At 48.0% G+C, this 18984-nt stretch overlaps 1 protein-coding gene across 4 annotated transcripts in view; it reads left to right on the top strand.

The window, feature by feature from the left end:
* Positions 1-12905, top strand: part of LOC134910336 (uncharacterized) — a 185063-nt gene extending 172158 nt beyond the window's left edge. The window contains exons 8-9 of one of the 4 annotated variants that reach the window (XM_063918232.1): positions 8708-8836; positions 11572-12905. In XM_063918232.1, coding sequence (XP_063774302.1) covers positions 8708-8836; positions 11572-11631 — 189 coding nt within the window. In that variant the 3' untranslated portion in view covers positions 11632-12905. Of the gene's footprint in view, positions 1-8707; positions 9656-11571 lie in introns of those variants that run through there. The other 3 variants (XM_063918233.1, XM_063918231.1, XM_063918230.1) reach the window with 3 other exon arrangements.
* The last annotated feature ends 6079 nt before the right edge of the window (positions 12906-18984 follow it).

Raw genomic sequence — 18984 nt, 5'->3', positions numbered from 1 at the left:
TGGCCGCCCTTAAGGATCCTGCTGATAGAAAGCAGGAGGGTATCCTAAAATGTATTTACACACATACTGGTGTTATACTGCGACCAGCAATCGCCTCAGCCTGGATGTGCAGTGCTGGGTTGGCGTGGTCGGATTCCCTGACTGAAAAAATTGATACCCTAGATAGGGACAGTATATTATTGCCTATAGAGCATTTAAAAGATGCATTTCTATATATGCGTGATGCACAGCGGAATATTTGCCGACTGGCATCAAGTCTAAGTGCGTTGTCCATTTCTGCCAGTAGAGGGTTATGGACACGACAGTGGTCAGGTGATGCGGATTCCAAACGGCATTTGGAAGGATTGCCTTATTAAGGGGAGGAGTTATTTGGGGTCGGTCTTTCAGACCTTGTGGCCACGGCAACAGCTGGGAAATCCACGTTTGTACCCCAGGTCGCCTCTCAACATAAGACGCCGTATTATCAGGCGCAGTCTTTTCGTGGGCAAGCGGGCAAAAGGTTCCTCATTTCTGCCCCGTGACAGAGGGAGAGGAAAAAGGCTGCAGAAATCAGCCAGTTCCCAGGAACAGAAGCCCTCTCCCGCCTCTGCCAAGCCCTCAGTATGACGCTGGGGCTTTACAAGCAGAATCAGGCACGGTGGGGGCCCGTCTCAATGAATTTCAGCGCGCAGTGGGCTCACTCGCAAGTAGACCCCTGGATCCTTCAGGTGATATCTCAGGGGTACAAATTGGAATTCGAGACGTCTCCCCCTCGCCGTTTCCTAAAGTCGGCTTTACCGATGTCTCCTTCTGACAGGGAGGCAGTTTTGGAAGCCATTCACAAGCTGTATTCCCAGCAGGTGATAATCAAGGTACCCCTCCTGCAACAGGGAACAGGGTATTATTCCACACTGTTGTGGTACCGAAGCCGGACGGCTCGGTGAGACCGATTCTAAATCTAAAATCTTGAACACTTACATACGGAGGTTCAAATTCAAGATTGAGTCACTCAGAGCAGTGATTGCGAACCTGGATGAAGGGGACTACATGATGTCTCGGGACATCAAGGATGCTTACCTTCATGTCCCAAATTTACCCTTCTCACCAAGGGTACCTCAGGTTTATGGTACAGAACTGTCACTATCAGTTTCAGACGCTGCCGTATGGATGGTCCACGGCACCCCGGGTCTTTACCAAGGTAATGGCCGAAATGATGATACTCCTTCGAAGGAAGGGAATTTTAGTTATCCCTTACTTGGACGATTCCCTGATAAGGGTAAGATCCAGGGAACAGTTGGAGATCGGTGTAGCACTATCTCAGGTAGTGTTGCGGCAACACGATTGGATTCTCAATATTCCAAAATCGCAGCTGATTCCGACGACTCGTCTTCTGTTCCTAGGGATGTTCCTGGACACAGTCCAGAAAAAGGTGTTTCTCCCGGAGGAGAAAGTCAGGGAGTTATCCGAGCTAGTCGGGAACCTCCTATAACCGAGCCAAGTCTCAGTACATCAATGAAATGGTTCTGGGAAAAATGGTGGCTTCCTACGAAGCAATCCCATTCGGCAGATTCCACGCGAGAACTTTCCAGTGGGACCTGCTGGACAAATGGTCCGGGTCGCATCTTCAGATGCATCAGCGGATAACCCTGTCACCAAGCACAAGGGTGTCTCTCCTGTGGTGGTTGCAGAGTGCCCATCTTCTAGAGGGCCGCACATTCAGGACTGGGTCCTGGTGACCACGGATGCCAGCCTGCGAGGCTGGGGAGCAGTCACACAGGGAAGTAATTTCCAGAGCTTATGGTCAAGCCTGGAGACATCACTTCACATAAATATCCTGAAGCTAAGGGCCATTTACAATGCTCTAAGCTCAGCAAGACCTCTGCTTCAAGGTCACCCGGAGTGGATCCATTCGGACAACATCACGGCAGTCACCCACGTAAACAGACAGGGTGACACAAGAAGCAGGGGGGCAATGGCAGAAGCTGCAAGGATTCTTCGCTGGGCGGAAAATCATGTGATAGCACTGTCAGCAGTATTCATTCCGGGAGTGGACAACTGGGAAGCAGACTTCCTCAGCAGACACGACCTCCACCCGGGAGAGTGGGGACTTCACCCAGAAGTCTTCCACATGTTTATAAAACTCGACAAGTATTGCGCCAGGTCAAGGGACCCTCAGGCAATAGCTGTGGACGCTCTGGTAACACAGTGGGTGTACCAGTCAGTGTATGTGTTCCCTCCTCTGCCTCTCATACCCAAGGTACTGAGAATTATAAGATGGAGAGGAGTAAGCACTATATTCGTGGCTCCGGATTGGCCAAGAAGGACTTGGTAACCGGAACTTCAAGAGATGCTCACGGAGGATCCGTGGCCTCTACCTCTAAGAAGGGACCTGCTCCAGCAAGGACCCTGTCTGTTCCAAGACTTACCGCGGCTGCGTTTGACGGCATGGCGGTTGAACGCCGGATCCTGAAGGAGAAAGGCATTCCGGATGAAGTCATTCCTATCCTGATCAAAGCCAGGAAAGATATAACCGCAAAACATTATCACCGCATTTGGCGAAAATATGTTGCGTGGTGCGAGGCCAGTAAGGCCCCGACGGAGGAATTTTTCAACTAGGTCGATTCCTACATTTCCTGCAAACAGGAGTGTATATGGGCCTGAAATGGGGGTCCATTAAGGTTCAAATTTCGGCCCTGTCAATTTTCTTCCAAAAAGAACTAGCTTCAGTCCCTGAAGTTCAGACGTTTGTGAAAGGGGTACTGTATATACAGCCTCCTTTTGTGCCTCCAGTGGCACCTTGGGATCTAAATGTAGTTTTGGGGTTCCAAAAGTCACATTGGTTTGAACCACTTAAATATGTGGAGTTAAAATATCTCACATGGAAAGTGGTCATGCTGTTGGCCCTGGCCTGGGCCAGGTGCGTGTCTGAATTGGCGGCTTTATCCTGTAAAAGCCCTCATCTGATTTTCCATTCGGACAGGGCGGAATTGAGGACTTGTCCTCAGTTTCTCCCTAAGGTGGTTTTCAGCGTTTCACCTGCATAAACCTATTGTGGTGCCTGCGGCTACTAGGGACTTGGAGGACTCCAAGTTGCTAGACGTTGTCAGAGCCCTGGAAATATAGGTTTCCAGGACGGCTGGAGTCAGAAAATCTGACTCGTTGTTTATTCTGTATGCACCCAACAAGCTGGGTGCTCCTGCTTCTAAGCAGACTATTGCTCGTTGGATTTGTAGTACAATTCAGCTTGCACATTCTGTGGCAGGCCTGCCACAGCCAAAATCTGTAAAAGCCCATTCCACAAGGAAGGTGGGCTCATCTTGGGCGGCTGCCCGAGGGGTCTCGGCTTTACAACTTTGCCGAGCAGCTACTTGGTCAGTAGCAAATACGTTTGTAAAATTCTACAAATTTGATACCCTGGCTGAGGAGGACCTGGAGTTCTCTCATTTGGTGCTGCAGAGTCATCCGCACTCTCCCGCCCGTTTGGGAGCTTTGGTATAATCCCCATGGTCCTTACGGAGTCTCCAGCATCCACTTAGGACGTTAGAGAAAATAAGAATTTACTTACCGATAATTCTATTTCTCGTAGTCCGTAGTGGATGCTGGGCGCCCATCCCAAGTGCGGATTGTCTGCAATACTGGTACATAGTTATTGTTACCAAAAAATCGGGTTATTGCTGTAGTGAGCCATCTTTTCTAGAGGCTCCTCTGTTATCATGCTGTTAACTGGGTTTAGATCACAAGTTATATGGTGTGATTGGTGTGGCTGGTATGAGTCTTACCCGGGATTCAAAATCCTTCCTTATTGTGTACGCTCGTCCGGGCACAGTATCCTAACTGAGGCTTGGAGGAGGGTCATAGGGGGAGGAGCCAGTGCACACCAGGTAGTTCTAAAGCTTTACTTTTGTGCCCAGTCTCCTGCGGAGCCGCTATTCCCCATGGTCCTTACGGAGTCCCCAGCATCCACTACGGACTACGAGAAATAGAATTATCGGTAAGTAAATTCTTATTTTTTCTTAACACAGAACAAACTCAGTGCAACTTTCCCTGATTTTGCAGAGTTAGGTGGCCTGTTTAAGTTAGCCTGGAAAAATCCAGATAAGAAATGCCAAGGTTCAAGACGGTTTTTGCACACTTTCCCATTTGCTCCTGAAGACCGGAAACTTTGAGAAGAACCCGCGGCTGTTGACGTATCAGTCTCTCGCCTATCTAAAAAGGCGGTACTGCCAGCTCCGGGCTCCTTTACCATAAAGGACCCTGGGGATAGAAAAATAGAGACCACACTGAAGTCTATCTACACAGCAGCAGGTATATCACAAAAACTGGTCATAGCAGGTTACTGGATGACTCATGCCATTCATACGTGGGCTACTCAAATTCAGGAGGGCCTCTCAGGGGATATGTCCCTGGTCACTATGGTGACTCTCCTAAAACACATTCAGGACACTGCACGCGTCGTGTGACTCTCTCAAGGAGATAGGCAATATTAATGCTAGGACCACTGCTATGGCAGTGTCGGCGCGCAGAGCTTTGTGGTTGCGTCAGTGGATAGCGGACACAGAGTCCAAGCGCAGTGTAGATGTCAGGTCTCTAGGTTTGTCTGTCCCCGGCGGGGGCGCTAGTGGGTCAGTGTTGGTCTGATGGATAAAACGTGGAGGCAATATAATAGTCCTGCGCATAGGCGCTGATGTTTTATTGTTACTGAGCAGATCGGATAACACAGTATAAACAGAAAACCGGTAATGGAATGACAATGGTTGATAACTGGATTTAAATAGCTGAGGTCTCTTGCAAATGAAATGTGAAACAACAAAACTGAAGGCAGATGATATAACTAAAGTCCAATAGTACTTGATAGCACACGGTCTCAGTATAACGTAAGATAAAGTAACTTGAAAGGCAGAACTCCGGTATGTATAAGAAACACTCAGTCTCTATAAAGCACACAAGTCCAGATAGCTTTACTAGGCTCAAGCAGGAAACAGTCTCTAAGCCATCAATAGTAATACTGCTGAAATGCACGGATGGAATACAGATAGCCAGTGTACAAGTGAGATGGTAATACGAACACCTGAGGAGAGTCTCTGCTGCTGGTGATTGTGGCTGGATGGAATTGGAGTCCGGAGTTTAACAGGAGAGCTGTGAGAATGAAGACTGGAACAAACGGAAGTAACCACGGGGATCGCTGGAAACAGGAACCAGAAGAACTAAGGCACACGGTGTGTGACTTGTTGTCCGAGGCAATGTGAGAGAGCCACAAGCTGGAAGTTATACCTCCTGCCCAGCAGTGATTGGACACAAACTGCAGGCGGAGATACAAGCTGGATTGGACATCAGAATCAGCTGCGTGCAGGTGTCATGGTAACGTCCACACAGGCTGGACATCGGCACGCCGCAAAACCCACACAGGACCAGACTCAGGAGTACTCAGCAATGTGAAATAGAACGCTCGCAGTTACTACACCCATGCAGCCGCAACTGGGGACAAGACCTCCGGAGGCCCGCACACCAGCGCGCTGGTAAGTGAGACGTAGCAGAGCGCCGATTCCTGACAGTAGAGTCTCTTCCTTTTTCAGGGGATTGGCTCTTCGGGGTGGAATTAGATACGTGGATTTCTATAGTTACTGCGGAGAAATCCACGGTTTTCCCCTCTGGGGCCCTGGACGTTCCTACCCGGGGCCGTCTACCCAGTCCTTTCGGTCTAACAGATTTAGATCTAGGGCCAGAGGTGCCTTCAATGTGGCTAGAGGCACCAGAGGTAAGACAAGAAAACCAGCAATAGCAGACTCTCAGGAGAGCACCAGTTTAGCTTCCACTAAGGCATAACAGTGTCCACCCACCCCGAGGGGATCTCGAGGTGGGATCTCGGCTGCGTCACTTCAGCCGTATCTAGGAAAGCTCCTGCCAGGATACCTGGGTTAAGGACCTCATTTCTCAGGGCTACAAGCTGGAGTTCGATGGCGCTCCTCCCAAATGATTTTTCAAATCAAGCTTACCAGTTTATACATGTGTTACGCTGCAACAGGCCATCCTAAAATTGGTCCAGTCCCAACTCATTGTTCCAGTGCCACTGCAACAACGGGGAAAGGGTTACCACTCCAACCTGTTCATGGTACCGAAACCGGACGGTTCGGTAAGGCCCATTTTGAATCTAAAATCCTTGAACCCTTACCTAAAGGTTTTTAAGTTCAAGATGGAATCCTTGCGAGCTGGATATAAAAGACGCCTATCTCCATATCCCGATTTGGCCACCTCACCAGGTTTACCTGAGGTTTGCCCTGCTGAACGATCACTACCAGTTCCAGGCGCTTCCCTTCGGCCTGTCCACAGCTCCAAGGGTGTTCACGAAGGTGATTGCGGAGATGATGTTCCAACTCCGGGTCCAGGGGGGTCAATATTTTCCCTTATCTGGACGATCTCTTGATAAAAGCGAGATCCAGGGAGCTTTTATTGCTCCATATAGACTGCACTATCCAGCTTCTGTCACACCATGGATGGATCCTCAATTTACAGAAGTCCCACCTGGAGCCAACTCGGCAGCTCCTGTTCCTGGGAATGTTGCTGGATACTGTGGCCCAGAAAGTGTTCCTCCTAGAGGACAAAGCGATAACACTTCAGGAGATGGTCTGAATGGTTCTCCGGCCTACTCGAATATCCATCCATCTTTCCATAAGATTGTTGAGGAAAATGGAAGGTTCCATGCCAGAACATTTCAATTGGATCTCCTGAGCAAGTGGTCCGGATCACATCTTTAGATGCACCGGATAATACGGCTGTCACCTCAGGCCAGGATTTCCCTCTTGTGGTGGCTGCAGTCCTCAAACCTACTGGAAGGTCGAAGTTTCGGGATTCAGGAATGGATCCTCCACACGACGGATGTGAGTTTGAGAGGATAGGGAGCTGTCACCCAGGGGGCTCAGTTCCAGGGCAGGTGGTCAGCCCAAGAAGCCCTACTTCCGATCACCATTCTGGAACTTCTGGCGATCTACAATGCTCTGATTCAGGCCTCTCCTCTACTCAGGGATCATGCGATCCGTGTTCAGTCAGACAACTCCACAGCAATGGCGTACATCAATCGGCAAGGAGGGATAAAAAGCAGGGCCTGCATGCGAGAAGTGTCAGAAATACTCCTCTGGGCCATAAGAAATGCGAGAGCAATGTCCGCTATCTTCATTCCGGGAGTAGACAACTGGGAAGCGGACTTTCTGAGTCGTCACGATTTCCACCCGGGAGAGTGGGGATTCCACCATCAGGTGTTTCAGCAGATCATCGACTGGTGGGGCTGCCCACAAATAGACATGATGGCTTCTCGACTCAAGAAGAAGCTTCGCTGGTATTGCTCATGAACCAGGGACCCTCAGACGAGGGCAGTAAATGCACTGACGTTGCCTTGGCCTTACCGGCTGGTGTACCTGTTTCCTCCGATTCCATTGCTCCCAAGGGTGCTAAAGCGAATCAGGAATCAAAGAGTCCAGGCAATTCTGATTGCCCCGGATTGGCCTTGGAAGGCGTGGTACGCGGATCTTCTGGACATGTCCGTCGAAGACCCCTGGCCTCTTCCAATGAGAGCAGATCTTCTTCAACAAGGACCGTTCGTCTACCCGGACTTACGGCGACTTTGTTTGACGGCATGGAGGTTGAGCGGAACATCCTAGCTCACAAAGGCCTTTCCAAAAAGATTATTGCTACCATGGTACAGGCCAGGAAAACTGTGACGTCAAAACACTATCATCATATCTGGAGAAGATATGTCTCTTGGTGCGAGGAACGCACGTATCTGCCTGCAGAGTTCCACTTGGGACGTTTCCTATGTTTCCTGCAGGCTGGTGAGGATAAGGGCTTACGTCTGGGTTCCATTAAGGTCCAGATGTCAGCGCTCTCAAAAAGAGTTGCCCTGCTACTAAGCAGTCCATTGCTCGTTGGCTTAGGCTTACTATCCAACAGACCTATGTGTCTGCAGCCTTACCTGTTCCACAGTCTCTGAAGGCCCACTCTACAAGATCGGTGGGGTTTTCCTGGGCAGCTGCCCGTGGGTTCTCGGCCTTGCAACTATGCCGAGCTGCTATCTGGATGCCTATTGACAAAATATAGCATTTGTTTATAAAACCAAACGCTTTCGGGCCTTCGGGCACTATTTTACATATAACTGCCTGTGGGAGGGGGCATAGAGGGGAGGAGCCAGCACACCCAGTTGAAGAAATTTAAAGTGCACCGGCTCCTTTGGACCCCGTCTATACCCCATCGTACTAAGTCCCCAATATCCCTTATGGACTACGAGAAAAGTGTTTACCGGTAGGTAATTAAAATGCTATTTTCTCCGATTCCATGAGGGGCACTGGACGCTGTCCCTTACACTCCATTATATGTTCTGCAAAGTTCTTTGGCTAGGTACTGTTGTTGCTTTAACACAGTTTTGCTTGCGTAGCTACAGAGTATGTTTTACTCTCCCCCTTTCTACTCCTCATCTATCATTTGGGCTTTGTTAGTTAAAAAAACTGAGGTTCCTTAACAGCTGGCACAGTATAGAGGAGGAGGAGGAGGCTGTGTTGAGAAGTTTATCTGAAGAGTGCATAAGTTCCTCATGCTACCTGTTATACCCCAGAGTCTCTAGTGTCCCCCATGGAATCAGAGAAAAGGATTTACCGGTAAGTACAAAAATAATGTTATTTTGTTAATAAATTAGTTGAATAAACGTAATTAGATTATATATATATTGCATGTCCTTTTACAGCAATGTAAAGAGTGCAAGTCATTGAGGTCAGCCCTGGAAGTCAGCAGGTCACAGCTGAAGCTAAAGGACAGGACAATTGAGGAGCTACAGTCAATATGCCAAAGACTGGAAACAAAGCTCCAGGAACAAGTAATGCCATTAATCTATAGGGCAGGTCTGGCCAACCTATGGCTCTTCAGCTGTAGTGAAACAACAAGTCCCAGCATGCTTTACCAGTTAATCAGTGGGTGCGGTATGCTGGAACAACAGCTGGAGAGTCACAAGATGGCCAGGCTAGCAATAGGGCAGAGGTTCTAAAACACGGTCCTCAAGGCATCCCACTGGTCCAGGTTTTAAGTTTATCCATGCTTGGCCACAGGTGACCTAATTCGCACCTTAGTAATTTTCATTTAACCATCTGTGCAGAGCCATGGATATACCTAAAACCTGCACCAGTGGGGTGCTTTGAGGACCGCTTTGAGAACTTCTGCAATAAGGTATATAAAACACTACAGGACGCAAGGATAATTGCAGGAGTTTGGATGCAGGAAACTAGTCTCAATTGGTACCATTTATCAATAATATTGATGGCTATTACATGGTTTTCATAGTTGCGACTCTACCTGTTTTAATTTTTATCTAATACCATATCTCAGTATTGAACTATAAGTATAGAGAGAACAAGAGATCTACATATATGAAAATAAATGACTTGTCTGTGTGTAGATAGCAGATAAATAAGCCTGGTGTTTTATGCTGCTTTCACATCGCAAATGCCGGATCCTACCCGGTAAGAGAAACGTGTACTTACGGGGTGGGATCCGGCATTTGCGCTCCGTTGCTGGCTTTCCGACTCGGCAATATACCGGGTCGGTTGCCATAGCAGCGGAGGGCGCAGCAGCAGCAGGGGCGGGGGTGGAGGCGGCGTCGGGAGATGAGCTCATCTCCTGCGCCGCCTCTGCCTATACTGTGAATGGGAGCCGTGTCGCATCGGAACGGCTCCCATTTACACTGCGCCTGACCCGGTAATCAACCCAGTAATAACCCTTCTTTTTTACCGGGTTGAATCACCGGGTCAGACGACCTGCTAATTCACCAAAGGACCTTTCACATCGCTCACGGACCCGTTTCGACACGGCAATATGCCGTGTCGATACCGGGTTTTTAGTGCGATGTGAAAGGGGTATTACTTATCCACTGATATGCCATTCCACCTAATGCTTCCATTTCTCCAATGGTCCTGTCCCAACCTCCTGTATACTCTCCCAGGGATAGCATAAATCTGTTGCATTTATAGGACCCAGAGCATACTTGCCTACCTGACCCTACCTGGTAATGTATGATTGCCATCACCTGTGGTGAAACACCTTTCGTATCAATTAACTAGCTCACCACAGGTGATGGCAATCATACATTACCAGGAAAGTCCAGGAACAGAGCATTTTCTCCCTCATGGAGAGGGTCAGGTAGACAAGTATGACCCAGAGGCAAATGTATACAACAGTGCATACTTGCCTACCTGACCCTCTCCATGAGGGAGAAAATGCTCTGTTCCTGGACTTTCCTGGTAATGTATGATTGCCATCACCTGTGGTGAAACACCTTTCTTATCAATTAAGTAGCTCACCACAGGGGATGGCAATCATACATTACCAGGAAAGTCCAGGAACAGAGCATTTTCTCCCTCATGGAGAGGGTCAGGTAGGCAAGTATGCAACAGTGGTTCCTAAACGCGGCCCTCAAGGCACCACAACAGTCCAGGTTTTAGGGATATCCCTGCTTGTGCACAGATGGCATACTCAAACTGACTGAGGTACTAATTAAGTCACCTGTGCATAGGCATGGAAAGCCTTAAAACCTGGACTGTGTTTGGGAACCACTGGTATACAGTTAGTCTTGGATACATTTTATCAGAAGAAGAAAATGTTTATGTGCAAAAATCCTTAGGATGGGAGTAACTGGTTGCAGGTCCGATGGACGTCCCGCTGGAGTGCGCATTTTGCGATATATAATTTGTACACACTAGACCACAGGTTCTCAAACTCGGTCCTCAGGAACACACACAGTGCATGTTTTGCAGGTCTCCTCACAGATCACAAGTGAAATAATTAGCTCCACATGTGGATCTTTTAAAATGTGTCAGTGAGTAATGAATACACCTGTGCACTTGCTGGGTTACCTGCAAAACATGCACTGTGTGGGCTCCTGAGGACCGAGTTTGAGAACCCCTGCACTAGACAATATAATTTTGAACCGGCCGGATCATACACGATATTGCTTAGTGTGTACGCACCCTAACAAACAAACATGCCATTCAAGGAATTTAGGGGTTAATTCAAGTCTGATCCCTGGGCTGCATTTTTTTGCTGTCCTGCATTCAGATAGTCGCCGCCTACAGGGGGAGTGTATTTTCGCCGTGCAAGTGTGCGATCCAATGTGTACGCCGAGCTGCTAAAATCCAGTGTGTGCAGTCTGTGTGCAACACAGGACTTGCTCCTCCAGTGTGATGAGAACAGGCCGATCAGGGCTGGAGCTGATGTCACACACCCTCCCTGAAAACGCTTGGGCATGCCTGTACTTTCCCGAACAATCCTAGTAAACGCTCAGTTGCCACCCACAAACGGTCTCTTCCTGTCAATCACTTTGCAAATGCCCGTGCGATCGGATATTTCGCACCATCCTGTCACTGACCGGCGATACCCATTGTTATTGTCTGAAGCACATGCGCATTGTGGTGCATACTCATGCGCAGTTAGGATCTGATTGCCCACTGTGCGAAAATGCACAGCAGTGATCAGATCTGAATCACCCCCTTAAACTGAATGACATATATTACCCTGCTTCCTATCTAATGAGCTCCTTTATCACCTGCTTATGTTTTCCAGGAGAAATTTGTGAACCTTCTTGTGGCCACAAACAGTAGGAGCCTGAGAATACCTTACTAAATATCATAGACTATCACAGATAACCATATTATATTTTTTTAGGGTAACTTTTAAATTTAGTTTTAAATGTCAAATGTTAGCATATTTTAAATAGGAATTACTATAAAACTAAATTTGTTCAATGGAATAAATACAATGTCTGCATAAATCAAAGGATTTTACTTATTTATGAGGTCTGCATTCATCCATAGTAAATGTGATATTTGAAGGTTCCTGATCTATGGGGGTGATTCCGAGTTGTTCGCTCGCTAGCTGCTTTAGCAGCATTGCACACGCTGGGAGTGTATCTTAGCTTAGCAGAAGTGCGAATGAAAGATTAGCAGAATTGCGAATAGAAATTTCTTAGCAGTTTCTGAGTAGCTCCAGACTTACTCAGCCCTTTTCGTTCCTAGTTTGACGTCACAAACACACCCAGCTTTTGCCCAACCACTCCCCCGTTTCTCCAGCCACTCCTGCGTTTTGCAACTAGAACGCCTGCGTTTTTCCGCACACTCCCATAAAACGGCCAGTTTCCGCCCAGAAACAACCACTTCCTGTCAATCACACTACGATCAGCACAGCGATGAAAAAGCTTTGTTATGCCGTGAGTAAAATACCTAACTTTTGTGTAAAATAACTAAGCGCATGCGCTCTGCGAACCTTGCGCATGCGCAGTAAGCGACTAATCGCAGTATAGCGAAAATCGGCAACGAGCGAACAACTCGGAATGACCCCCTCTGTGTGTAGGCTACAATTACCATTTAGCTTTAGCGGGGGCAGTTTAAGAGCAGTGAGAGTCCATGTTCATGGGTATCCGTTCACATGGTCGACCATGTTATGGTCGACACATGAACGGTCGACACATGAAAAGGTCGACATGAGTTTAACTTTTTTTTCTTTTGGGGAACTTTTCCATACTTTACGATCCACGTGGACTACGATTGGAACGGTAATCTGTGCCGAGCGAAGCGGTAGCGGAGCAAAGGCACCATGCCTGAAGCATGGCGAGCGAACGCGGTGCACTAATTGGGGTTCCCAGTTACTTTACGCAAAAAACGACACCAAAAAAACTAAAAAAACTCATGTCGACCTTTTTATGTGTCGACCATTTTTATGTGTCGACCATGTGTCAATGTCGACCAATAGTGGTCGACCTAATGACTGTCGACCATAACATGGTCGACCATTCATACCGGAACCGTGTTCATTAGGGAGGCCAATCCCGGGCCGTTTTGAAAAACGATCAATCCCAGGATTCCCGGGATTGCAGTAGGGATCAGTGAAGAAGGGTGTAGGGAGCAACGCTGGAGGGTAGGTAGCGGTGCGGGAGGGTGTAGGTAGCGTCGGGGAAGGGAGGGAGGGTGTAGGTAGCAGTGCAGGAGGGTGTAGGTAGCTGGGCGGGAGGGTGTAGGTAGCGGTGCGGAGGGTGTAGGTAGCTGGGCGGGAGGGTGCAGGTAGCTGGGCGGGAGGATGTACAGTAGGTAGCGGGGAGGGTGTAGGTAGCGGCGCGGGAGGGAGGGTGGGTGTAAGTACCACTTACTATTAGGTGGGCGCCAGCCATGGACACACTGAACGCGGCGGCATTTCAAATGAAGCGCCGGCCGCCAGCCAACCAGAGCTGGCGGACCAGCAGCCAATCAGGGAAGCGGTCACAGCAGTCGCTCCTGATTGGCTGCCGCAGCAGCTTCCCTGATTGGCTGCCGGTCCGCCAGCTCTGATTGGCTGGCGGCCGGCTCCACATTTGAAGTGCCGCCTCGTTCAGCGTTCGTCTATGGCTGCCGCCCGCCTAATTTAAGTAGTATTACTTACACACACTCCCTCCCGCACATGCGCAGTGTAATCTCGTGAATCCCGGCATTTTTGGGCCCAAATCCCGGGATCCCGCCGATCCCGATCCCGGGATTGGCCTCCCTAGTGTTCATGCCCCCTGCTCTCAAGTAGCGCAGTAGACTCTGGCAAAAAGACGCCCCGCACTATGGGGGTAATTCAGACCTGAGCGCTAGGGTGCGTTTTTTGCATCCCTGCAATCAGGTAGTCGCTGCCTATAGGGGGAGGGTATTACCTTTGTGCTGGTGTGCGATCGCATTCGTTAGAGACCTGCACAAACATCAGTTTGTGCTCGGCGCAGTGGCGTGATCATTAATAAAAAGGACAAGGCATACCTAAGTACATTTAGGGGAGTAGCATTATATTAACCAGATTAAAAATATTAGTGAAGAAGTGATCCACAAAATACACAGTATATAACATGATACAATGAATGAGACATATGTGGATTACACTAACATAAAGGTGAAGAATAACCATATAAATGCATCTCCAGTGAATCCACTATATTGTTATTAAATGTGGATTTTATGCTACATTTCCTTAGCTAATGTGTACACAATGGGGGTAATTCCAAGTTGATCGCAGCAGGATTTTTGATAGCAATTGGGCAAAACCATGTGCACTGCAGGGGAGGCAGATATAAGATGTGCAGAGAGAGTTAGATTTGGGTGTGGTGTGTTCAATCTGCAATCTAATTTGCAGTGTAAAAATAAAGCAGCCAGTATTTACCCTGCACAGAAATAAAATAACCCACCCAAATCTAACTCTTTCTGCACATGTTATATCTGCCTCCCCTGCAGTGCACATGGTTTTATCCAATTGCTATCAAAAATCCTGCTGCGATCAACTTGGAATTACCCCCAATATATTATAGGCAGATGAATTACAGCTTCCCTTGGTTTATAGCAATCAAACTAGTGTTTCCCTATCTAACGAGAAAAGAAACATTTGTTGCAATACACCAAGGGCCTACCTGCTGTAAAGAGGGTATAACACCACATTAAGAACAGGAGGTTTAATAAAGAAATAAAAGAGGATTAATGTGGTGGATAATATATAAGGAAAACACATCCAAACAGAGTTTATGGGTAAAATAGCCTTTATTGTGGATAATAAAATTCACACAGCAAAACATTGACTTGAGTTTTTTTAGTTTTAATATCACACTTTATTTTCTTATCACACTCTATTTCACAGGTTCTCAAACTCGGTCCTCAGGACCCCACACAGTGCATGTTTTGCAGGTCTCCTCACAGAATCACAAGTGAAATAATTAGCTCCACCTGTGGACCTTTTAAATTGTGTCAGTGAGTAATTAATACACCTGTGCACCTCCTGGGTTACCTGCAAAACATGCACTGTGTGGGGTCCTGAGGACCGAGTTTGAGAACCACTGCTCTATTTTAATATTTCATCAGTCCTGTAATAATTTTTAATGTATATCGAATAAAGAAGAGGGTTTTAAACCATTTATTGTGGTTCCAGTGCACCCATAAAAGATGCTTCTTTTTCTTTTTCTTGTTCCTGTACAAATGTTGGTCTCTGACTTCTAAGCATTAGGGTAGCACCTGCAAATAGAGTTATGTTTCTCTGATAGAATATCAGACGTTATAAGAAAATTAATATATAGCGGAAGGAACCACTGGTATCTTAATTTACATATAATGAGCTTTCTAAAAACTGGTGCGGGATTTATTTAGTATTGTATGTTTCACTTACGTCCTAGAGGATGCCGGGGACTCCAAAAGGACCATGGGGTATAGACGGATCCGCAGGAGCTTGGGCACACTATAAAGACTTAAACTGGGTGTGAACTGGCTCCTCCCTCTATGCCCCTCCTCCAGACCTCAGACTAGGGGAGCTCTACTGAGTTTCTCTAAAAGACTTTGTTAGGTTTTTTATTTTCAGGGAGACCTGCTGGCTACAGGCTCCCTGCATCGTGGGACTGAGGGGAGAGAAAGCAGGACCTACTTCTTCTTAGTTTAAGGGCTCTGCTTCTCAGGCTACTGGACACCATTAGCTCCAGAGGGTTTGATCACTTGGTGCGCCTAGCTGCTTGTTCCCGGAGCCGCGCCGTCACCCCCTCACAGAAGACAGAAGCCGGGTGAGTATGAGAAGAACAGAGGACTTCAGTGACGGCAGAAGACTTCAGTAACGGAGGTAACAGGCAGCGGTCGCGCTGCACTCCATGCTCCCACACACCAACGCACTCACATGGTGCAGGGCGCTGGGGGGGGGGGGGGGGGGGGAGCGCCCTGGGCAGCAATGTTACTGAGGCTCTTTTCAACAAAATAGGCTGGCTTGACTTGGTATTCGCCGTGTCCGCTACCCCCGCCAGCTTGTCGCAGCAGTCCTGCTGCGCGCCGATGCTCCCACACACCAACGGCTGGTATTGGGTGCCGGGCGCGGGAAGGGGGGCGCCCTGGGCAGAATGTTTTACATTGTTTTGACACTCACAGAGAACATATACAGTGGGTAGCCACTGTATATGGTCCCCTGCCTGCATAAAACGTTTTTAATATAGTGGGCTATCGCGCGCCGATAAGGGGCGGGGCTTAGCCCTCACAGCAAGAGACAGCGCCATTTTTATTCAATGTCCCCGCCAAAACATGTGTATAGCACAAACAAGGGGCACATTTTGTTAGTGTTATGTAGGAATGTATAACACTATTTAATTGGAAATGGGCATGTACTCATGGTTGTGTATACTCTCTGTGTCCTCCCTGTCAGATATACACTTGTGTCGACATGTGTGAATGCTCTGTCACTAACACCGCTGGGTTTCATTGTCGGCATCGCCGACGCCTGTTTGGTACTTGATACAGAGTCAACAGATCGGTTGTGTTATACTTGTTCATAGTAAACACGGTATGGGAGACACAAGTAGTAGGTGGATGACCCTGTCGGCACCAACTGTTATTACCGGGTGTAAATTGACATACTGTAACTAACTTATACCTCTATATATATTTATATGTATTTATATGGTTCGGTTCAGGGAGTCTGGGCCTCCAGCACAGACATGATTATATTTGTGGGGGAATGATATTAAAATTATATACTGTATGTATGATTCCCCCGGACCCCTCGGGGTCGCAAGTATGTTATTTTGCCTGGATACTACTCCCTGCTGTCGACGATTACTAGGTTTTCTGTCGACTATAATGTTTCCTGGTAGAGCCACAACTGCGGATTCAGTACATGGTCATACACATTCAGTACACATTAATATCACTTGGGTCCCGAAGGTTCCGGGCAATCCGCTTATATGTATGTTATATGTATATATAGGTAGGATATGTGTGTTTATGTGTATTACGATATATATATTCATCTTATGATTATAATGAATGCTAAAGTAATAGTTTTTCTCTAACGTCCTAGTGGATGCTGGGGACTCCGTCAGGACCATGGGGAATAGCGGCTCCGCAGGAGACAGGGCACAAAAGCAAGCTTTTAGGATCACATGGTGTGTACTGGCTCCTCCCCCTATGACCCTCCTCCCAGCCTCAGTTAGGTTTTTGTGCCCGGCCGAGAAGGGTGCAATCTAGGTGGCTCTCTTAAAGAGTTGCTTAGAAAAAGTTTTTAGGTTCTTTATTTTCAGTGAGTCCTGCTGGCAACAGGCTCACTGCATCGAGGGACTTAGGGGAGAGATTTTCAACTCACCTGCGTGCAGGATGGATTGGATTCTTAGGCTACTGGACATAGCTCCAGAGGGAGTCGGAACACAGGGCTCGCCCTGGGGTTCGTCCCGGAGCCGCGCCGCCGACCCCCCTTGCAGATGCTGAAGATGAAGAGGTCCGGAACCAGGCGGCAGAAGACTCTCAGTCTTCATCAGATAGCGCACAGCACTGCAGCTGTGCGCCATTGTTGTCAGCACACTTCACACAGCGGTCACGGAGGGTGCAGGGCGCTGGGGGGGGGGGGCGCCCTGGGCAGCAATGTATAATACCTGTATGGCGAAAAATACATCACATATAGCCCTTGAGGCTATATGGATGTATTTAACCCCTGCCAGATATCTAAAACTCCGGAGAAGAAGCCCGCCGAAAAGGGGACGGGGCCTATTCTCCTCAGCACACAGCGCCATTTTCCCTCACAGAAAGGCTGGTGGGAAGGCTCCCATGATCTCCCCTGCACTGCACTACAGAAACAGGGTTAAAACAGAGAGGGGGGGCACTGATTTGGCGATATGTATTTATATTAAAATGCTATAAAAGGAACACTTATATAAAGGTTGTCCCTGGATAATTATAGCGTTTTGGTGTGTGCTGGCAAACTCTCCCTCTGTCTCCCCAAAGGGCTAGTGGGTCCTGTCCTCTATCAGAGCATTCCCTATGTGTGTGCTGTATGTCGGTACGTGTGTGTCGACATGTATGAGGAAAATATTGGTGAGGAGGCGGAGCAAATTGCCTGTAATGGTGATGTCACTCTCTAGGGAGTCGACACCGGAATGGATGGCTTATTTATGGAAATTACGTGACAATGTCAACACGCTGCAAGCCGGTTGACGACATGAGAGGGCCGGCGAACAAATTAGTATCTGTCCAGGCGTCTCAAACACCGTCAGGGGCTGTAAAATGCCCATTTACCTCAGTCGGTCGACACAGACCCAGACACGGACACTGATTTCAGTGTCGACGGTGAAGAAACAAACGTATTTTCTTTTAGGGCCACACGTTAAGGGCAATGAAGGAGGTGTTACATATTTCTGATACTCCAAGTACCACAAAAAAGGGTATTATGTGTGAGGTGAAAAAACTACCTGTAGTTTTTCCTGAATCAGATAAATTAAATGAAGTGTGTGATGATGCGTGGGTTTCCCCCGATAGAAAATTATTGGCGGTATACCCTTTCCCGACAGAAGTTAAGGCGCGGTGGGAAACACCCCTCAGGGTGGATAAGGCGCTCACACGCTTATCAGAACAAGTGGCGGTACCATCTACGGATAGGGCCGTACTTAAGGAGCCAGCTGATAGGAGGCTGAAAAATATCCTAAAAAGTATACACACACATGCTGGTGTTATACTGCGACCAGCGATCGCCTCAGCCTGGATGTGCAGAGCTGAGGTGGCTTGGTCGGATTCCCTGACTAAAAATATTGATACCTTTGACAGGGACAGTATTTTATTGACTATAGAGCATTTAAAGGATGCATTTCTATATATGCGAGATGCGCAGAGGGATATTTGCACTCTGGCATCAAGAGTAAATGCGATGTCCATATCTGCAAGAAGATGTTTATGGACACGACAGTGGTCAGGTGATGCAGATTCCAAACGGCACAAAGATGTATTGCCGTATAAAGGGGAGGAGTTATTTGGGGTCGGTCCATGGGACCTGGTGGCCAGGGCAACTGCTGGAAAATCCACCGTTTTTTACCCTAAGTCACATCTCTGCAGAAAAAGACACCGTCTTTTCAGCCTCAGTCCTTTCGTCCCTATAAGAGTCATATCTGCCCAGGGATAGAGGAAAGGGAAGAAGACTGCAGCAGGCAGCCCATTCCCAGGAACAGAAGCCCTCCACCGCTTCTACCAAGTTCTC

Source organism: Pseudophryne corroboree, chromosome 4 (assembly GCF_028390025.1).
Source record: "Pseudophryne corroboree isolate aPseCor3 chromosome 4, aPseCor3.hap2, whole genome shotgun sequence".
Lineage (NCBI taxonomy): Eukaryota > Metazoa > Chordata > Amphibia > Anura > Myobatrachidae > Pseudophryne > Pseudophryne corroboree.
Note: the sequence above shows the minus strand (reverse complement) of the source record. Positions and strands in the feature narration are given on the sequence as shown.